General features: G+C 45.2%; 1 protein-coding gene across 3 annotated transcripts in view; it reads left to right on the top strand.

Annotated features, from left to right (window-relative positions):
- The window catches only part of SGTA (small glutamine rich tetratricopeptide repeat co-chaperone alpha), a 103,842-nt gene that overhangs the window by 6,601 nt on the left and 74,007 nt on the right, over nucleotides 1-23,234 (top strand). For all 3 annotated transcript variants that reach the window (XM_069740211.1, XM_069740228.1, XM_069740218.1), the window contains exons 3-6: nucleotides 3,488-3,591; nucleotides 14,337-14,415; nucleotides 20,295-20,394; nucleotides 22,356-22,460. In XM_069740211.1, the coding sequence (XP_069596312.1) occupies nucleotides 3,488-3,591; nucleotides 14,337-14,415; nucleotides 20,295-20,394; nucleotides 22,356-22,460 (388 nt within the window). The remainder of the gene's footprint in view (nucleotides 1-3,487; nucleotides 3,592-14,336; nucleotides 14,416-20,294; nucleotides 20,395-22,355; nucleotides 22,461-23,234) is intronic.

The raw sequence follows: 23,234 nt of genomic DNA, 5'->3' as shown, positions 1-23,234 counted from the left end.
GTGTTGTGCGCTAACCACCACCGCAGCGACAATGCACCAGCGGGGCGAGCTGATTGGTGGCTCACAGCTCCCATGCTGCAAGATGGAGTCCGCATGACTGAGCAAAAATACAGGACCCCACTGAGAGGTTTGCTGTGACATGGCAGTGGTCTTCATACAGTCTGAGCAGAATGTAAAGCTAAGAACCTCATGTTCAGTAACATTAGACCAATATCTGATTTTTTTTTTTGGAGGTGCGGTCCATGCTCCTTTTTCAGCATTCTGCTGTATAATGTCTTCCTTATTGCTGCAATACGTTTCTGCGAGCTAAATGAATGATGGTCAGACATTTCCCTCTGTGCAGTCTACGTGAGAAATCACTACAAAGGGGAAAACTGGTGACAATGTAGGATATAAGTGATTTTATGGCCAGAGATTGTTACTCATGTACAGACAGAGGAACAGTTATTGAATGCACAGCTGCCCTTTAAATAAAAGTAGTACCACATTGTCAGCTTGATCCTAAAACTACTCCAGCAGGGAACCTGACATCAGCAAAATAATCTGACTCCACTTCCTACGGCTATTAAATGATAATAACAATAGTGTTTGTAGCTAAACTATACATTTGTCGTTTTTACCCTAGATTTAAATTAAAGGTAGCCTGTCCAATGCCCTAGCCCCCGTAAACCGCCACCATGACATTACTGCACTAAATTCTAAATCCTAATAAGTGCCTTTTTTGTAGCTTAATGATTCTGCGTCTGGAGGAGAGAAGGTTTTTCCACCAACATAGAAGAGGATTCTTTACTGTTAGGGCAGTGAGAATCTGGAATTGCTTGCCTGAGGAGGTGGTGATGGCGAACTCAGTCGAGGGGTTCAAGAGAGGCCTGGATGTCTTCCTGGAGCAGAACAATATTGTATCATACAATTATTAGGTTCTTTAGAAGGACGTAGATCTGGGGATTTATTATGATGGAATATAGGCTGAACTGGATGGACAAATGTCTTTTTTCGGCCTTACTAACTATGTTACTATGTTACTATGATTCAGAAATAACTATAAAATCAACTTTAATTCTTGTCACCACCAGCACATTGCAAATCTGGTGCGACGTTCTGTGCCCTGGGAATGTATAGTAAAGCTAGGTGTACGCTTCCCGGGTTCACTGCGTAGTCACCGGGAAAAGAATGAATATGCGTAAACTTGCAAAGAGGCAGCAATGACATTTCTCTTGAAAATCTTGTCACTCCCAGAGGGGCGTAATAACTCCAGGAGTGGGAAGATTAGTCTGGGGAAATCCGCATCCGAATGCTGTCAAAATATATTCACGTACCATTGTATTTGACATAAACCCTGTTCCCCCGGCGCTGCTCTGTACAGCGTGAGTTCTGAAGCTCCGCAGCGCATGCGCGATGTAATGGCGTCATTGTGCCTGCAGTGCCCAGGGCCTCAGACTCGCGCACACGGGCTGTATGGTGGATCATGGAGCCTTTGGTATTCTGATTCTCCACGGTATTCAATGCTGTGTCCTGAAGATGTGGATGCTTCTGAAATTGTGATGATGGGGGGAGGGGACCCGGGGCCGACTGGCTCCGGGCTCCCCCCCCCCAAAAAAAAAACACATACGGCTGTGTGGGCTGCTGCTATGGATGGCACACCCCTGCTTCATTGATATCACTGGAAAACGAAGGCATCAAAAATACAGAAATAATTGACATGCTGCTGGCTTTAAGATTTGCATCACAGGTCAAGTGGTAGAAAAAAAGTGTACGTGACATTTCAGAATTGTACTTACTTTGGCTACGTTCACATTAGCGTTGCGCGCCGGTGCGTCGGCGACGCAACGCTCGACGCACAAAAAACGCGCGCAAAAACGCTGCGTTTTGCGACGCGTGCGTCGTTTTTTGACGAAAATCGGACGCACGAAAAATGCAACTTGTTGCATTTTCTTGCGTCCGACGCTAGCGTCGGAAACGACGCACGTGTCGAAAAACGCAAACAAAAAAACGCACGCGTCCCCTATGTTAAACATAGGGCTGCGTCGCCGACGCAACAGCGACGCACATTAGCGGAACGCTAATGTGAATGTAGCCTAAGATGCCATTTTATTCCACTATGGGGTTTATGTGGGAAAAATGCATAAAAACCATATTATGTGCAATCAGCAGCATATTGTGTTGTTGATATTTCTGCAGCGGATAAGTTCACCCTTAGGAGGGCATTGGCCAGGACATTTGCCAACTTTAGCAAAGGAGGTTTGTCCTTTACCCAGACTTTGCAGGAAAGTTGGCAAGTTTGATAATGTAAATATATATACCGTAATTTCCCAGAAGCATTCTGTCTCCAAACAATATATGTACTCCCATTAGCAATATATCAATATACATATTTGCAGGCAGTCCTCTAGTAATGAATATTGGACTTGTCTATAACTCATAGTTACCGATGTAAGGCTTAGACACTACTAGTCACCTAATCACTCACCTCTCCAGCCGGCCCTATTCTATCTGCCCGTGTGCACCGCATCTCCAGCCTCGTCACCATAGGCCCTGTCATAAGGTTGCTGCACACACCCTGAATTCACAACTTGGCAACCTTACAGCACGCAGTGACCTCTGAGGCCTGGATGCAACCAGGAGTCCCTTCCTATGGTAAAGAGGCTGGAGATGCCGTCCACAACGGCAGAAAAAGAGGACCGGATGGGCCATAACAGCTCAGTGATGGGGTTAGTGTTAGGTTTGTTCTTTACCAGCCAGGTTATTATTTTTAGAGCATCATTGATTCCCTGGTGCTGTACATGAGGAGGGGTTACATACAGAGCAAAATGATAAAATACAGTGAGCATACTCTCCGTAACAGCCCGAGACAGTGAGGAGCGGGCCCTTGTGGACTTGGTCTATATTCCGCTTTCTATACAAATTTGGGTTACAAACAAACCTACAGAGCCTACCTAGTTTGTAACCTGAGAATGCCTGTGTATTAGTATATTGATATACTGTACAGTATATATCCATCGATCAATACTTATCAGCCATCACACCATCTTTCCTATTACTCTTCGTTCCATTCTTCTCATGTCACACATTCCTAACACTCACAAACAAATTACATGGAATAACCTGTAGTAAACCCCTTTAAAGCGACTGCCAGCACGGAATGACTGTTCTAACCAAGTACAGGCGGACGGCGCAGTAAGGTGTGGCCAACCATGTAACCACCCCTTCCCTCCTTACTTGTTTCCATCCATCTCCATCCTTCCCAACCAGAACTGTCAATCAAAGAAGGGGGATGAAGATTAATGGTAAACAAGCAAGTGAGAAGGTGGGCTTGAATGATTGGCCCCGCCATGATGCACCGAGCCCCTGTACTTGGTTTGAACAGTCATTCTGTGCTGACAGACCCTTTAATTCTATTGTAGAGCACATGAGAACTGTAATCTTTTCCCTTAATCCGAGTTACTGCATATAAAGTAACACAATTCACTGCTTTGTTGTTTATCTACAGTTGCAATCCAGTGTCTTGAAACAGCGTTTGACGTCTCTATGGGAGATGAAAGCCTTTCCGTATTGCAGACTCTGCCAGAGTTATTTGCTGCAGCTACGCTACAGGTATGCGTGGTGTGTGTATGGGGTGGAGGTGAGGGGTTCCTTTTTGTGTAGACCTGGCAGATATGAAATAGTTGTTATAGCTGAAATGTTTCCAATTGTTTGTCCTACTCCTCAGTGGCCAAACCTTTACTTCCAGCTGGCACCCAGCCTGTGCAAGGTTTTGAAATGTGTTCATTTTTGCTACAAATAAATGGTGTATTGCACAGTGGATATACAAAGGAAACAGACCCTATTAAAAAAAAAAATCATACTAAAAAGAATAATTTCAGTTTTCATAACTTTTCCTGCCTTTTATCCATCCATAATCTGAACAAACGAGTTGAGAAACAAAATTATATCATTTTGAGGGGGGCTAATAAAATGATGTGGCTGCATAACTTTGGGCACCCTGTTATAATTAGGGACATGTTTGTGTTCAGAAGTGTCCAATCACATTTAAATTCATGTTAAAGAGGTGGTCCACTACAATGTGTAATTCGCCCATCTTTTTTTAAACCTTTTAACCCTTTACGTCTAATGATAGACATAGCACGTCATGAGCAGGTACCAGTTCCCGCACAATGACATGCTGTGCTCTTCATGTAAACACGCAGTGACAGTCCAGTGCCGACAGCTGTTGGTGACAGCAGAGCGGCACGGGAGGAGCTGCGGGGACCCATGCCATCGGTCCCCGCACCCAGAGGGTCAGTCAGTCTCACTGATCACAGCATGATTGCACAGGGGGTGCTGAAATATCAGCACCTTCTACACGATCAGTGGCCGAACTCCTGCTCTAACAACCAGGGATTGTGCCAGCACCGCCTCTGGCTGTTTAACACCCTATATGCTGCAATCACAACATCAATACAGGAAGAGGTACAGGAGATTCCTCTGCCTTCATATCATTGCCTTTCAATTGGTGCCATGGTGACCTGGGGTCATCATGACGACCCCCGGGGTCACCAAGCTCAAAGCATGATCTCGGAAGCTTTCTGTACAGGTATAATGCTTTGCAATGCAATAATAACTGCGGTCAAAGTGGGGGGGAAAAAGTGAAAGTTACATAGAGGGATTAAGTAAAGTTTAAAAAAAAGGTAAAGAAAAATCAAATTGCACTAATAAATACACATTTTTATGAATAAAATTTTTTTTTTAAAAGGTACATATTTGGTATAGCCGCATCCAGAACGACATGATCTCAATACGGGTCAAATTAGTGAACGCCGTGAAAAAAAAGAAAAAGTGGTAAACTATGATTTTTCATCATAATGCTGGAAAAAAGTGGAATAAATCGCGATTAGTGATGAGTGTGTTTGTTACTCAAGCTTTCCGAGCATGATCAGGTGTTCTCCGAGTATCTTAGGCATGCTCGTATATTATGGGTACTTGGGTGTACTCTGAGTATCGTGGTTGTGCTCGGAGATTGTTTGTGTCCCCGCAGCTTTATGATTTGCGCTTGTTAGACAGCCTGAATACATGCAGGGATTCCTGTTTGTTAGGGAATGCCCACATGTATTCAGGCTGTCGAGCAGCTGCAAACATAATCTCCAAGCACACCGAAGCATGCTCGGAAAACTCGAGTAACGAGCACACTCTCTCAACACTAATCGCGATCAAAAAGGCAAATGTAAATAAAAATGGTATTGCTGAAACAATCATCTTGTCCCGCAAAAAACATGCCACCATAAACTCTACCAGCAGAAAAATTTAAAAGTTATAGCTCTCAAAATATAACAATGCAAAAATAATTATTTTATTTATAAAAGTTTTTGTTTAAAAGCTAATAACATTAAAAATATATAAATGATGTATCACTGACTCAAGGCAAAAAGTTAGCAATTTTACCTAAATGACCTAACTCTATAAGGTGCTGGGAATTATGAATGGTTCCAAGTACGTCTACTATGCAGCAAAGCCTTCAGGCTTTTGTTAGTCAGTGACTGAGCCAATTTGCAGCTTAATGACCAGGCCAATTTTTACAATTCTGACCACTTTGAGGTTATAACTCTGGAATGCTTGAACGGATCTCGCTGATTCTGAGAACGTTTTTTTCATGACTTATTGTACTTAATATTAGTGGTAATAAAATTTCTTTGATATTAGGCTGGTTTCACACTAGCGTTTACCTGATCTGCGGCGGGCTGCAGACTTCCTCCGTGAAGCCCCGCCCTCCGCCGCACCTCCGCTGCTAGCTCCGCCTACATCTGCATGCGGCCTGCGTACCTATATTTAACATTAGGTACGCAGGTCGTGCGGCTGTATGCGGATTGTGCCGCATGCGTCGTTTTGACGATGCGGAAAAAAAAATGCTACAGGCTGCGTCCTACGCTGGTCGCCGCATCGTTAAAACGACGCATGCGGCACCATCCGCATACAGCTGCACGACGCTGCGTCTAAAGTGCTGCCGTCTATTGAACGCAGGTGACTCCGCATGTGATCACTGAACCGTGCGGATTCACCACGTCCAATACATTGTCTGTTATGGAGGCTCGCGTCTCCACAAGACAAATTGATCTATTGCGGTCCTGAAAGACACGCCACATGTCAGTGTTAGCGGATCAGCCACAGTTCGTGGTCCTGGGGCCCTTCTGTGTCTCCCACGCCGCTCTCCCCCTCTGTGATCGGTGACTTCCGGGCGCACGGCTGGCGTTGCGCGCAAGGCACGCTGGGTATGGGCGTGCCTGCATGACGTCGGAGCTGTGCACCGGATCCAAGATGGCGGCGCCCATCGCTTAGAACACCGGCATTGATTCAAACTTCCCGGCGGGATTCAGGAGGTGGGAGAAGCTCAGATCAGGTACCGGAAGAGGCGGCGAGCACGGCGGATCACCCTTTTTTAAGGGTGAAATGGCATAACCCATTGCTCACTTCATTAAAGCTCTCCAGAGATGGAGAATACTATGGAGGAGCAGCAGCAGCCTTTATAGCAGCAGCATGAGCCGGGTGATTCACCTGCCCACCAACGCATTAAGAGAAGTAGCCGCTCCAGTGGAAGGAGTGGCAATCGTCCTCGGACGTCACAGGACTCCTCAGCGTCTAGGAGGGATGCAGTCCATGCTCCTATTCAGCCTCAGAATCCGGTACCCTTCATGGTCAGCGGGTGGTGAGTGATCTTCGTGAATGTCACCCTGGTGGTAATGGGCTACATTTTCTGTTTGCTTGGCAGGCGCCGAGGAAGGCTAGCACCAAGTCTAAGAACAAGGAATGTGCCCTCTGTAGAGTTCCGTTGGCAGCCCAGTGGCAGAAAAGTCTTTGTGTGGATTGTATCCAAAAGACTATCCAGGAGGATACCCCTGACTGCCTCTAGTCTTAGAGCCATAATTAGAGCCGAAGTTGAAGGCTCAGTTAAATCGGCACTTAAGACAAAGGGTAGTAAGAACCCTGAACATATTTTAGATTCCGATGTCTCTCCGTCTGACGAGGAATATCAGGAGGAACAGTTATCTCCCTTCCACTCTTCATCTATATCCCCTGGCTCCTCTTCAGATAGCGATGAGGGAGGCCGTCCGTGTTTTCTGACTGAGAACACGGATAAGTTAATAAAAGCCGTTAGAGCTTCAATGGGCCTTAAAGATGAAAAAGCGGCCAAGTCCCTGGAGGACATTATGTTTGGGGGTTTAGAGGAAAAAAGAAAGCGTACTTTCCCTGTTAATACCAAAGTAAAAGCCCTTATAGAAAGAGAGTGGAAGAAGCCGGAAAAATCGGGTAATCTGCCCTCGGCTTCTAAAAGACGTTATCTCTTTGAGGAGAAAGATTCGGAAACATGGGATAAAGTTCCAAAAATTGATGGTGCAGTTGTCAGGTCGTCTAAAAAGTCATTTCTTCCCTTAGAAGACTCTGGTGTATTAAGGGACCCTCTAGATAAAAAAGCGGACGGGTTCTTAAAGCATACCTGGGAGGCAACTGCAGGGGGGTTAAAACCGGCAATTGCCGGAACTTGTGTTGCACGCTCCCTTATAGTCTGGTTACAACAGATAGAAGACCAGTTAAAATCTAAAGTATCGAGAGAAGACATCCTAACCAATATAACTATGGCTAAAGGAGCGGCTGCCTTTTATAGCAGATTCATCGGCAGACTCCTTGAGGCTAGCAGCCAGAGCTGCGAATATGTCTAATGCGGCTAGACGTGCTCTTTGGTTAAAGGGGTGCCCGGGCGACTTGCCTTCGAAAAACAGACTTTGTTCTTTACCATGTGATGGCCATTTCCTTTTTGGACAAAAATTAGAAGATATTTTGGAGAAAGCAGGGGATAGAAAAAAAGGTATTCCCTCGCTTTCCGGTGGACATTAGAAGGCCCTATTTTCGGAGGGGGAGATTTAGTAGAGGTCGCCCCCCAGAGACAGGAAGGGATCTGGATATATGTTTAAAGGTCCCTCAACATCAGCGAAAAAGCCCTCCCAATGACGCCAGGCCAGAGGTGGGGGGAAGGCTTTCATCTTTTTTCCCAGCCTGGGAAAACATCTCCCCCAGTCATTGGACTCTGAAGGTCATCAAAGACGGCCTAAAAATAGATTTTGTTTATCTACCGCGACAGACTTTTGTGTTAACGCCCCAAAGAAAAACCCCGGAGGAGCAGCTTGCCTTGGAAGCAGAGGTATTGGAGCTGGTATCAAAACGAGTTCTAGTAGAAGTCCCGGGGGAAGAGCAGGGAAAAGGTTTTTACTCCCCTCTTTTTTTGATACGAAAACCGGACGGGTCACTGAGAACCATTGTCCATTTAAAAAATCTAAACCGGTCGGTAGTAAACTGCTCCTTCAAAATGGAGTCTGTGAATACAGCGATAAAACTCTTGTTCCCAGGTTGCTTCATGGCAGCCATAGACATAAAGGACGCCTACTACCACGTCCCAATCCATCGGGACTACCAAAAATTCCTAAGAGTAGCAGTTTGTCCAAGGTTGTCTCAGGCACTATCAATACGCTGCCCTCCCATTCGGCCTGTCAATAGCACCGAGAATTTTTACCAAGGTAATGTCAGAGGTCATGTCCTTCCTCCACTCTCAGAACGTGGTTATAGTTCCGTATCTGGACGACTTCCTTATAATAGGGAACTCGGCAGCACATTGCCTGGCGCAAATAAAACAAGTTATAACAACGCTAGAGCGGTTGGGGTAGAAAATAAATCTCGCCAAGTCGAGGTTGACGCCGGAGCTAGTTCAGTCCTTTCTGGGTTTAGTTCTGGACTCCAGGCGTCAGCTTTGTCTCCTACCAGAAAACAAGCTGGTCAAAATTCAAAATCTTGTGGAGTCAGCAATTCATCACCCCGTAATGACATTGAGAAAGGCAATGTCTCTGTTGGGTTCTCTGACGTCCTGTATACCCGCAGTAAGATGGGCACAGTTCCATCTAAGACAGTTACAGTGGGAGGTCCTTTCAGCACAGAGTTGGTTAAAAGGGCATTTAGAGGGGAAGCTACGCCTTTCGTTAGAGGTAACGGATTCCCTAAAATGGTGGGCCGTGAGAGATCATTTGGCGTCGGGGGTCCAGTGGATAACTCCGATAGAGCAGATCATCACCACAGACGCAAGCGGTTCAGGATGGGGGGGCTCATTTAGGGACTCTCTCAGTTCAGGGATCCTGGTCCCAACTAGAATCACAACAGGCGTCAAATTTAAGAGAGTTATGGGCTGTAGAGAGAGCTGTAAAACATTTCCTTCCCATCCTTCAGGGTCACCATACCAGGGTCATGTCAGACAATCACGCAGTGGTTGCGTATATCAACCACCAAGGGGGGACGAGATCCCCTTCCCTGATGAAGTCAGCGTCTGTCCTCCTACAACTAGCGGAGCGCCACCTACTATCCCTCTCGGCTCTCCACATAAAGGGAGTCGAGAATACGAAAGCAGACTACCTAAGTCGCAAAACACTGAAACAAGGAGAGTGGTCTTTGAATTCCCAGGTGTTTCAAAAGAACCCTTCGCGGTGGATGCTCTTCAAATACAATGGAATTTCAGTCTCACGTATGTGTTTCCACCGATAGCGATTATTCCGACAGTGGTAAGGAAGCTCAGAATGGAGCAGGCAAGAGTAATTTTGATTGCTCCATTTTGGCCAAAAAGACCTTGGTTTTCCCTCCTGAGACAAATGTCAGTAACCGATCCATGGATTCTGCCAGAAATTCCGGACCTGCTTACTCAAGGTCTAATATGCCACTCTTAAGTGAAGGGCTTCCATCTTGCAGCCTGGAATTTGAGAGGGCATTATTGAGTAGGCAGGGGTTTTCACCAGGGTTAGTCTCCACCTTGTTGAAAAGTAGAAAGCCAGTAACATCGAGGATATATGGTAGAACATGGAAAAAGTTTCTGGATTTTTCAGGGCAACCTTTGGGGGGCAAAGCTCCTGTAGGTACTATTTTAGAGTTTTTGCAGGCGGGTTTACAACTAGGGTTGGCAACTAATACGCTCAAAGTACAAGTGTCGGCATTAGGAGCCTTGTATAATTGTAATCTGGCCTCCGATAGATGGGTGTCCCGCTTTATAAAATCCTGTAGTAGGTCTAGACCAGTAGTAATTCAGAGGGTTCCTCCATGGGATTTGAATCTGGTGTTAGAGGCTCTGACTAGTGATCCATTTGAACCTTTGCAGGAATCATCGATAAAAATGCTCACTCTTAAGACAGTACTTCTGGTAGCGTTAACATCAGCCCGTAGGGTGAGTGACTTGCAAGCCCTGTCTATCTCCCCTCCTTACACACAGATATTTGATGACAGAGTAGTACTCAGACCAGATCCGGCATATCTGCCGAAAGTAGTACTTAAATTCCATAGAAGCCAGGAGATTGTGTTACCCTCTTTTTGTGATATTCCCAAGAACCCAGGGGAAGAGAAATTTCATACACTGGATGTAAGAAGAGCTATTTTGCAGTACATATCTTTGACTAGTCAGTGGAGGAAAGATCAGTCCTTATTTGTAGCTTTCCAGGGTAGCAGAAAAGGATATGGGGTATCCAAGGATACTATTGCTAGGTGAATTAGGGAGGCCATTTCCTTATCCTATGTTTCTCGTGGTACCCCGATCCCTGAAGGCATCAAGGCTCATTCCACCAGAGCTGTGGCTACTTCCTGGGCAGAAAAAGCAGAGGTATCGATTGATCAAATTTGTAAGGCCGCTACCTGGTCCTCACCGTCTACCTTCTTTAGACACTACCGACTAGATCTATCCTCCTCAACTGACCTTACCTTTGGTAGAAGGGTGCTACAAGCGGTGGTCCCTCCCTAAGGTGTTTCTTTCTCCAAAAATCTCTCAGGTGTGCTGTCATGGGAGACGGGAAAACACCATGGTTACTTACTGGTAGCCGTTTTTTCCGGAGCCCATGACAGCACCTGTATATTCCCTCCCTTCTTTTTTCACCCTTTGGTGCGCACTTTTAGCTGGGTGTTTTTTTTGTTATTATTATAATGTGGTAGATTACCATGTGAACTAACCAAGGGGGCCTCTCATGCTCTGAAAACCAACTGAAGCGAGGGAGAGGTACCGCCCTTTTATTTCAGTAGGTTTCCTGTCCCGACTGGGCGGATCCCTCTCTCAGGTGTGCTGTCATGGGCTCCGGAAAAACCGGCTAGCAGTAAGTAACCATGGTGTATCTGCAGGATAATAGCGTTTACACATTATGAATGTAATTTCCATACATACATTGGGCAGCACGGTGGCGCAGTGGTTAGCACAGCAGCCTTGCAGCGCTGGGGTCCTGGGTTCTAATCCCACCCAGGACAACATCTGCAAAGAGTTTGTATGTTCTCTCCGTGTTTGCGTGGGTTTCCTCCGGGCACTCCGGTTTCCTCCCACATTTCAAAGACATACTGATAGGGATTCTAGATTGTGAGCCCCATCGGGGACAGTGATGATAATGTGTGCAACCTGTAAAGCGCTGCGGAATATGTTAGCGCTATATAAAAATAAAGATTATTATTATTATTATTACATGTGCCTTATTTAAAGGGGTTGTCCAGGCTTGGGGCTCAAGTCTGCAGTTACTCTATGTAATGGCAGATTTGTAAATCCTCACAATGTGCAGTGTGTGCATTGTCCCGATTCTCTGTGAGCAGGCAGTTGTGTGATCGCAAGTGCGTGATTTGCATGTCCGGCCTCACTCAAAACACTTGCATTAAGCAAGGCAGGGCCCATCTAGTCGGAATGTGGCCGGCAGTATGCAAATCACATACTTGCGTCACACAACTGCCTCTCTCTCCTGGAGAATTGCGCACACAGCGCTATGTGAGGATTCACATGTAGAATTCTGTGTCACAGTAACTACAGACTTTAATCCCAGCTCTGGACGACCCCTTTAACTTGTAATAACAGATATAGGGCCTCATGCACATGTGGATCCGTGCACTCTACGTGTCACGTGTATGAAGCCCAATATCTTGCTCTATTCTTACTTGGGACATGCCTACAGATTGTGTAGTGGGGGTGTACTGAGGGTGGTGGGCTCACTGTGACAAGTCATGGCTCTGAGAGAGTCCAGGGGCAACGTGCTGTGGTCATCTGACCTGCGTCTCTACGTATCTCTACGCAGGTCAGATGTACACAGTAATGTTCAGGAATTTTAACAGCACTGCCCTCTGCTCTGCCTCCTCTCCGCCCTCCTCTTAGTTCCCATGCTGGCCACACCATGGCTGCTCCACCCTCCTCTGAGTTCTCATGCTGGCCGCTCCGCCTCCTCTCCACCCTCCTCTGAGTTCTCATGCTGGCCGCACCATGGCTGCTCCTCCTCTCCAGGCTCCTCTGAGTTCTCAGGCTGGCCGCTCCGCCTCCTCTCCACCCTCCTCTTAGTTCTCATGCTGGCCGCACCATGGCTGCTCCTCCCTTCTCTCCACCCTCCTCTGAGTTCTCATGCTGGCTGCTCCGCCTCCTCTCCACCCTTCCCTTAGTTCTCATGCTGGCCGCACCATGGCTGCTCCTCCCTTCTCTCCACCCTCCTCTGAGTTCTCATGCTAGCCGCACCATGGCTGCTCCTCCCTCTTCTCCACCCTCCTCTGAGTTCTCTTGCTAGCCGCACCATGGCTGCTCCTCCCTCCTCTCCACCCTCCTCTGAGTTCTCATGCTAGCCGCACCATGGCTGCTCCTCCCTCCTCTCCACCCTCCTCTGAGTTCTCATGCTGGCCGCAGCATGGCCGCTCCGCCTCCTCTCTGCCCACCTCAGATTCCTCACTGCATGCTGTATTGCTACCTGGTCCGCACGCTCCAGAGAGCTGTCACTGCTGGAGCATTTGTTCTTGTCTGCGGGTCGGACAGGCACAGTCAAAGAGCCAGATGTGGCCCGCGGGCTGCAGTTTGCCCAGCCCCCGTCTAGGATATTTGAATACATTATGTTTTCTGGTATCTGATCAATATAGACCCTTCATTTGATATCCTGTTCCCAGGGAGATTATTTGAATTCTCCTTTGTTTGCCTCTTATTTAATACATTTTGTATAATTGTATTTGTATTGTTTTCAATAAATTGATATTCTTTTTGAACAATAGTATGAAGTTACAGGAAAGATATATATCTTGGTACCGTGTTAGCCAGTAGATAGAAAAATATTTAGACGTGAGTCCTCAGGGGTTGATACCTTTTAATGGCTAACTGAAAAAATGGTAACAAATTGCAAGCTTTTGAGACTTCTGTCTCCTGAGCAGTCAGGAAAGCTTGCAATTTGTTACCATCTTTTCAGTTGGCCATTAAAAGGTATCAACCACTGAGGACTCTCAATTCTAAATATTTTAGTATGAAGTTAGCTCTCCTTTTTTCTTGTTAAAACTATTACCACATAAAGTAGCACTTATCAGAATTGTAAAAATTGGCCTGGTCATGAAGATGAAAATAGGCTTTGGGGATAAAGGGGTTAAAGCTGTTCACATCTGTACTCTGCCCTTTGCTCGAGGCCTATGTTGTGAAAACTACTGGCAGCCTCTGTTCCAGCATTTCTTATTTACCACCTAACAAGTGGACACATTATGGAACCTGTCGCGTGGGAAAGGTTTTAGGCTATGTGCACACGTTCAGGAATGTCAGCAGAATTTTCCTGAACAAAACCGGACTTTTTCTGCAGGAAATCCGCTCGCATTTTTTGCTCGTTTTTTGGGGGGGATTTTTTGTGTTCTTTTCCGGAGCTTCCCAATGCAATAATATATTAGCAAAAATGCAAAAAATCTGCAAAATTAATGAACATGCTGCGTTTTTTACAAAAATTGCAGAATGCATTAATATGATGGGATGCTTATGTATGCGTTTTTTTAGCGTTTTTTCCGCAGAAAATGTCCGAAAAAAGTGCAAAAAATCCTGAACATGTGCACATAGCCTTAACCTGCAGATATGGAGGTAATACAGTAGGAAATTAACTGTATTCCCTCCCGGCAGTGTTCAGCATTCAGTCATAGCGGCCTCCGGCACTGACTGACTGCAGGCTCAACATTAGATCCAGCTGTCAGTCAATTCCGGGGGCGCGATTGCAGCTGCCAGTCTATGTACACAGCAGTGGCCGAAGGCTGTGCTCTGCCGGGAAGAAATAAAGTTAATTTCCTTCTCTATTGGCAGTGGCCTAGAAGCTGTATGCATATTTTATGTTTTACACCCTGAATCTTATTAACTATTTTGTTCTCGCATTCACTTGTTCTACAGGGCTTGTAGAATTATAGGACAGATTTCAGATTTTGTACGAGTTGATCAGTTAGTCTAATATCATCGTATCCTATCTGTTAGATTTTAATCCAATGTATTAGCCATAATATTTAAGTGGATTCATCGGTAATTTTAATACTGTTTTGCTTTTTCTCTTGGTAAGGAATCTTCACCAATGACCTCAAATTGTGCTTCTCCATCGGATGAGGACATAACAGAAGCTGAGCGATTGAAATCAGAAGGTAAAGACCGAAAGGTGTACTTACTGGATCAATTGCTTTTCAATCTGGTTTGTTATATTAATCGCCTATCTATAGCCAAAAATAAAAACTGCCTATAAAAGAGCCTTATGCTATGAATAGCTTGTGCTATGAGTAGCAATATGACCTGTATCAGTGGTTGCCATATTCCCATATGGCACTGGCACTACTGTGGAGGTCCGAACAAATTTGCTGCGGGAGGTGCGTTCCCACAAACCGCCATACATATAAGATGTGATGATCGCTTGGCCTCTTCTGAGCGCCAGCGTGATCCAAAGCGCATGTCTGTCTCCGTGGGCGTCTCTGGGTACATAGTGCACATGAGATTTCTTGAAATACCGTCCACTATGCTGTAACAGCTGACCGCTGCACATGTATGCAGCGTCCAACCCACAGCGTTTACTGTTCGGGTGCACATACCTGAACTGCCAGGGTCTTGGTAACAATTTTTCTTGTCACAAATAAATCAAACTTTGATAGCAAAATAGTTCACTCCGACAGGTGCAAGCATCCATTTTAAGATATATAAAACATCTGTTGAAAGTCTTTTCAAGATTCTCCTTTTGGTTAAGGGCTTCTTCAATCACTAATTTTCTAATACTTTCCATTAAGAGCTGTAAAAGCTGGTAGTTCAAATAATGATAATGGTAACCTTCGCTCTCAACAAGCTCTCTGAGCTGTCATTTAAATATATCTGCTGTCATTGTTAACAGTAACTTTGTCACTTATAAAATATCTTGTAACTGATGTTTGAGATACTTTCCTCCTTCTTTACATGGCGGGAAGTGCTGAGCACTGGTTTCTTAGTGTTGCTGTGATCTTTCTCAGTCCCAGCTGTGGAAACTTCTGGGTGTAAGCATTGCCTATTCAAATTGGAAGCTCTCGCAGGAGCATTTTTATCACTGCCTGAGTATGCACGGAGTTTGAGCTCACAGCATTTGTTTTCATCTGTCAGACAGGGCTGGCTCCAGGTTTTTGAGGACCCCATGCGAAAGAGTCTGTGCCCCCCCCCCCCCCCCTCCCCTTAACACATACCACGATTCATGATCGCATATAAACACAGCCACGTAGCATATAACAGGCCACGTAGCATATAACGGGCCACGTAGCATATAACGGGCCACGTAGCATATAACGGGCCACGTAGCATATAGCGGGCCACGTAGCATATAGCGGGCCACGTAGTGTACAGCACAGCCCCCCTCCCCCCAACAATGGCCCCATAGTCCAGTACTCACTGTTAGTTACAAAAAAAAAAAACACTCCTCACCTCTCAACGTTCCCGCGCCGCTCTGCTCCCTCCCTGCTCTGGTCTCAGTGCCTGCCGCTGCACTGCCTGACACACAGCTATTGCGCAATGACATCATCGCGCACCCGCAGTGTCAGAGGCAGAGTGGGGAATGATGGGCGAGGGAGCATCAGGTGACGCGTCAGGCAGACACCGGTGAAGTTCAAAGCGGCGGCGAGGGAGCTGGTGCTTGCGACAGGCGGCCGCCCTGCCTCACGGGCCCCATAGTAGCTGCGTGATGTGCCGCTAGCTGAGGGCCCCAGGGGGAGCGGGGGCCGTAGGCACTGGCAACTGCCTGCCCCTAACGCCGGCCCTGAATGGGCCCCCCCCCCTGTCTCGCCAGGGCCCCTGCACTTGCCCGGGTACGCCGGGTGCTGACGCCGACCCTGTACACAGACACAATATTTTTTATCTTGAGTTTATGTGGAATGCTCAAATACAGTTGACTTCAAAGGAAGCGTCTTAGGCATTTTGTAATCTTACAAATTTGCTCTCAAAATAGTTTTGTCCTATTAAAAAATATATATATACCGTATATACTAGAGTTTTAGCCGAGATTTTTTTTAGGCTGAAAGTCCCCCTCTCGGCTTATACTCGAGTCATACCGGGGGTCGGCAGGTGAGGGGGAGCTGGGGCTCTCTAATTATACTTACCTACTGCTGGCGCGGTCCCTGCAGTCCCTGCTTCTTCCAGCGCTGCAGATTCTTCCTGTGTTGAGCGGTCTCATGGTACCGCTCATTACAGTAATGAATATGCGGCTCCACCTCCCATAGAGGTGGAGCCGCATATTCATTACTGCAATGAGCGGTACCATCTGACCGCTCAACACAGGAAGATGATGCAGCGGTGGAAGAAGCAGGGACTGCAGGGAACGCACCAGGAGCAGGTAAGTATACGGGGAGGGGGAGTGCTGCGTTGCGCGATATTTACCGCTCCTCGTTCTGGTGCGGCTCAGTCTCCAGCGTCCTCTGGCTGTGACGCTCAGGTCAGAGGGCGCGGTGATGTGGTCAGTGCGCGCCCTCTGCTGAACGTCAGTGCTGGAGACGGAGCCGCACGAGGAGCAGGTAAATATTGAAAGCGCCGACGTCCTGATTGAAGAGAGGTCAGTATGTGATTTTTTTTTTTTGCAGCATTATATATTGCACAGCTTTATATGGAGCATCTATGGGGCAATAATGAACAGTGCAGACCATTATATGTGGCACAGCTTTATATGGAGCATCTATGGGGCCATAATGAATGGTGCAGAGCATTATGTATGGCACAGCTTTATATGGAGCATCTATGGGGCAATAATCAACCGTATGGAGCATTATATATGGCACAGCTTTATATGGAGCATTCATGGGGCAATAATGAACAGTGCAGAGCATTATATGTGGCACAGCTTTATATGGAGCATCTATGGGGCCATAATGAACGGTGCAGAGTATTATATATGGCACAGCTTTATATGGAGCATCTATGGGGCCGTAATGAACGGTGCAGAGCATTATATATGGCACAGCTTTATATGGAGCATCTATGGGGCCATAATGAACAGTGCAGAGCATTATATGTGGCACAGCTTTATATGGAGCATCTATGGGGCAATAATGAAAGATATGGAGCATTATATGTGGCACAGCTTTATATGGAGCATCTATGGGGCAATAATGAACGGTATGGAGCATCTATTTTTATTTTTGAAATTCACCGGTAGCTGCTGCATTTCCTACCCTAGGCTTATACTCGAGTTAATAAGTTTTCCCAGTTTTTTGTGGCAAAATTAGGGGGGTCGGCTTATACTCGAGTATATATGGTATATTGGGAATCCTGTATAATTTTGGATGGGGAAAAAAAAAATTGTATAAATCAATAGTTCAGATGATGACAAAAAGTTTGTAGAGATGGGCAAACCCGAACAGTAAAGTTTGGCGTCCAAATCAAACGCCTACTGTTAAGGCACGGACACCGAACACGGACTTAACCAGGAAGTCTGTGTCACTGTTCGGGTTCGGCTGCCCGAACACCGAGTGTTTGTTGCACTGTCAGATGATGCAAAAAGTTTGTAATTAGAGATGGGCTAACCCACCCAACAGTAGATGTACTGAACACCTACTGTTCAGCCACAGACTCCGAACACGGACTTAACCAGGAAATCCATGTTACTCTAATGGTGCTGGCGGGGATGTCACCGAGGTCACGGCACTTCAGCCTGGCTGGGAACAGAGCCTCAGTAAGAGGAGGTAACCTTGATGACGTCACCACATGTCACTGAGACTGCACTTCAGTCACCAGTGGTTCTCATCCTGGACAGTGGCATTTTGGCACCGCCCTGGTTGAAAACTGTTTTTCCTCCAGACATGGATTATGGCATGGGACAGAACGACTGAGAGATGAGGGATATTGTTGTTTTTTATTTTTGTTTTATTACAGGAGAACGTGGGCTTCGGTGGAATAGGCATTAGGTGAGTATAACTGTTTTATTTTTAAATAAAACAAAACACAGTTTTTCTTTGTTTATAATAAAGGATTTTATTCTGGCTGTGTCTTTAATTTACAATAAGACTGTAGAATTAGTAATGGATAGGTGTCTTACTGACGTTTCTCCATTACTAAGCCATGGGCTTGATGTCACCGGACAATATAAAGGTGATATTAACCCCACTTACCAGCGCTACAGGGCAAGTAGGAAGAGCCGGGCAAAACGCCAGAATTGGCGCATCTAGTAGACGTGCCTTTTCTGGGCAACTGCAGGCTGCTATTTTTAGACTAGGGGGGGACCAGTATCCATGGCCGCTTACCAGCCTGAGAATACCAACCCCCAGCTTCTTCAGCAGGACTGGTTGTTATTTTACTGGAAGGATTCAAAAGGGGATGTTCCAAGTAGTGGACAACCCCTTTTAATGAGCTGAGTGGGATGTTAAGAGTTAACCCCTCTCCTGGAATGTAACTATTGTGCACGCTTGGCCTGGATCTGGAGACCAAAATCCATTGACACCAACTGTACACTACATAATATAAAAGCTCTCTCTGGATGACTGCAAATAGCAAAAGCAAGTCATTTGCAAACTTGCTTATTTTCACGCTGTTTAAAACCCCTTCATGACCTTGGGATTTTTCGTTTTTCCGTGTTCGTTTTTTACTCCCCTCCTTCCCAGAGCCATAACTTTTTTATTTTTCCGTCAATTTGGCCATGTGAGGGCTTATTTTTTGCGGGACGAGTTGTACTTTTGAACGACATCATTGGTTTTAGCATGTCGTGTACTAGAAAACGGGAAAAAAAATCCAAGTGCGGTGAAATTTCAAAAAAAAGTGCAGTCCCAAAGTGCAGCTTTTTTTGCTAGGTTCACTAAATGCTAAAACTGACCTGACATTATGATTCTCCAGGTCATTACGAGTTCATAGACACCTAACATGACTAGGTTATTTTTTACCTAAGTGGTGAAAAAAAAATTCCAAACTTTGCTAAAAAAAAAAAAAATTGCGCCATTTTCCGATACTCGTAGCGTCTCCATTTTTCATGATCTGGGGTCGGTTGAGGGCTTATTTTTTGCGTGCCGAGATGACGTTTTTAATGATACCATTTTGGTGCAGATACGTTCTTTTGATCGCCCGTTATTGCATTTTAATGCAATGTCGCGGCGACCAAAAAAACGTAATTCTAGCGTTTCAAATTTTTTTCTCGCTACACCGTTTAGCGATCAGGTTAATGCTTTTTATTAATTGATAGATCGGGCGATTCTGAACGCGGCGATACCACGATGTGTAGATTTGATTTTTTTTTTTATTGATTTATTTTGATTGGGGCGAAAGGGGGGTGATTTAAACTTTTATTTTTATTTTTTTCACATTTTTTTAACTTTTTTTTTTTTTTTAACTTTTGCCATGCTTCAATAGCCTCCATGGGAGGCTAGAAGCAGGCACAGCACGATCGCCTCTGCTACATAGCAGCGATCTGCTCTTCGCTGCTATGTAGCTGAAAATCAGATGTGCTGTGAGCGCCGACCACAGGGTGGCGCTCACAGCTGCCGGCGATCAGTAACCATAGAGGTCTGAAGGACCTCTATGGTTACAATTCTGAAGCATCGCTGACCTCCGATCATGTGACGGGGTCGGCGATGCCGTCATTTCCGGCCGCCCGGCCGGAAGCGGTAGTTAAATGCCGCTGTCTGCGTTTGACAGTGGCATTTAACTAGTTAATAGGCGCGGGCAGATCGCGATTCTGCCCGCGCCTATTACGGGCACATGTCAGCTGTTCAAAACAGCTGACATGTCCCGGCTTTGATGCGGGTTCACTGCCGGAGCCCGCATCAAAGCGGGGCTTCTGACCTCGTACTATCCGAACTTGACACTACCCACTTAAGCTGTATATAGTTTTGTCGGTGTGATTTATTTTATTTTTTTTATATCGGCCTTGATTTTTGAACCCTGTATTACTACTCTAAATGGTACTTGTAGGCATCAATAAAATAGGGAGGAGATATATACTTTAATAAAACTGTATATACTATAAATACTGTCGTAAGCACAAATTTCATCTGTACATCTATTCATATGACTCTACATAACAATAATTTTTGTGATTTAGGCAATGAGCAGATGAAATTTGAAAACTTTGAGAGTGCGGTCTCCTTCTACACTAAAGCCATCGATCTTAACCCAAGAAATGCAGTGTATTTCTGCAACAGGTAAAATCAATGTGTAACCTTTCCATTCTTTGTATGTGAGAAACTTATTTTCCCCACTGTATGTCTGTGTGTGTAATATATATTATATATTATATTGTAGTTTATATCTCTTCTTGGAAAAAAAAAACCCATTATACTCACATAGAAGTCGTGGAGCCCAATAGCAGAAGTATAATGCACCGCCGTAGTAATCAATACAGTATAATGCAGGGGTGTCAAACTGCATTCCTCGAGGGCCGCGGGTTTTCAAGATTTCCTTAGCTTTGCACAAGGTGCTGCAATCATTATGTGTGTAGGTGATTAAATTATCACCTGTGCAGTACAAGGAAATCCTGAAAACATGACCTGTTTGCAGCCCTTGAGGAATGCAGTTTGACACCCCTGGTATAATGCAACCTCCTCCTTGGTACTCCATACAGTAGTATGTGCACCCACACTTGGTCCTTCATACAGTATAATGCACCACCATATACACAACCCATAAATAGTACAGAGCCTATATAATGCACAGTCCATAGACCTCCATATCCGTATAATGCACAGCCCATTGCTCAGGTTTTCCCAAGCATGCTTGGGTGGTCTCTGAGGACGTGGAGATTTAGTTTTTGTCTCCACAGCTGCTAGACAGGCTGAATACATGTGGGGATTCCATAGCAACCCCCACATGTATTCAGGCTGTCTGGCAGCCACAAATCATGCAGCTGTGGAGACAAAAACATAATCTACAAATTTGCCCAAAATACTCGGAGAACACCGGAGCATGCTTGGAAACCTCGAGTAACGAACACCCTCGCTCCTCACTAGTGGCTACCTTCCCTCCTTTCTCATGCTATTCGGAGTCCTCTTCTGGAGCTGGCAGCTGACTTCAGCCTGCAAACTACGGGAGCATATGACATCACTGCCATTTGCTCGCAGTCACGTGCATGCCGACGCCAGCTGCTGGCCTCTGATTGGCCGGCAGCGTGTGTTCACGGACCTGAAGGTCATTCAGCATGACTTGTGTAGTCACGCCCTGCCAACAGAGCAGCCCGAAAGAAGAGCTGTTTTGTTGACATGAAGCGGTTGGTAACCGACCATTCTGAGACAGCGCCACGTAGAACAGACAAGTAGTTAGCAAGTGCCTGCCTGTTACTTTTTAGGCCCATGGTAGTAATAAAAAATCATGGACATCCTCTTTAAGCATTTATGTCAAAACCAGTAATATTTAATTGCTTTTGTATGAACAGAACTTTGCTGTCAGTTAAAGGGAACCTGAAAACTATTCCTGTGTAATCCACTGGCAGTGTAAAATCCAGATTTGCTCCTTTACTTGACTGCAACATTTTCGAGAATTCCTAGGTTGAATGAACAGCTAGGCACAGTGAGAAGAGTTCCCTGAACATCTCTCTAGCTTCGTTTTACCCCATTCAACTTAATTTGTGAGTGTCTTTGCATATAGGTAAATACCTGTCATTCAAGCTGAGCGGTGTGGTGAGAAGCTTGAGGAAAACACTCAGCAGACTCTTCTCCCATGCCTGGATTATTGTTTTGCACTTTCCTAACACAATAGCGATTTTGAAGTATAACATGGCTCTCCCTCATGGTGGAGACTATCTGGATGCTGCTGCTGCTGACAGGTTCTCTTTAAAATGAACCAGTCACCAGGTTTTTCCCATCTAAAATAGGGACAGCACCTGTAAGCCCCTATGTGACTGCATTCGAGAATTTACCCCATAGGTGAGTCTAATAAAAGCTATTTTTTGTTTTCAGGAGATCGCATTGGGGACATATAGACAGCATTCTACAACAGGGCTTACAGGTGCTGGCCTTACTTTATATAGGGAAAACCTGCTGACAGATTCCCTTTTAACTTTGCATTTCTAATGTTATGAGCGCTGTTGTCCCAATGTTAGTTCATAGCAATCTGTCCTTTTAAATGCTGTTTCTGTTAAAATAACACGTTTTACTTTTAAACCATGTAGGGCAGCAGCTTTTAGTAAAATAGGGAATTATGCTGGAGCAGTTCGAGACTGTGAAGATGCCATTACAATTGATCCCAATTACAGCAAAGCCTACGGTAGAATGGGGTAAGTTATCTGGCAAATGATTACATATATTGCCAAGTCTACATTTAGTATGTTTTCCATGAATTAACTGTCAAAGACTGGGGGCTTAAACTTAAACAAATATTCAACTCTTGCAACATTCATTCGCTATTGAACTACTGGAGTTCTCCAGTGACTTTCTCCAGCAGTCACATAACAAATGAATGGAGCTGAGGATGAGCATATGCACTGCCGTGCTATTTTAATGGGTATAAAAGTCCTCTGTTCTGAAGAGCAGTCAGACTCAAACCGATTGAATTGATCACCTTTTCCCCTGATAGCACTGTTTAACATATTTTCAAAAGTTGTCAGGTTTCAGTTATGAAATGAGCCATTTCCCAATGAGTTTGACCTCCTGAATCAAAATCTGACAATGAAAATTTTAGTCGCCTCTTGTTTCTATGATATCAAAGAGTTTTCCATTTACTGCTACCTATAATTAATGCGTAATAGTTTTAGTACTTTGAAACATTATTATTTTTGCAAATATAAAGGTGCAGACTATGTTGTTATACAAATGTAATGATTTATTTAGATAAAACTTGGCAATAATTCAAATAACTAAAAACATGTCCAAACACTATTGCAAATTATAAAGAGTTACAGAGATTGCACTACAAAGTTTGGTGCTCATTCAGTGACAACTCCTATTTGCTTGTCTCTTGTACTCCTGCATCGAATCATCTCTCGAACAGTAATCTGCAAGCATTGATGGATTCCATTTTCCTTTATATCATTTCTCATAGCTGTGTTTCA

The sequence above is a fragment of the Ranitomeya imitator genome, chromosome 1, assembly GCF_032444005.1.
Source record: "Ranitomeya imitator isolate aRanImi1 chromosome 1, aRanImi1.pri, whole genome shotgun sequence".
In the NCBI taxonomy this organism is placed as follows: Eukaryota; Metazoa; Chordata; class Amphibia; order Anura; family Dendrobatidae; genus Ranitomeya; species Ranitomeya imitator.
Note: the sequence above shows the minus strand (reverse complement) of the source record. Positions and strands in the feature narration are given on the sequence as shown.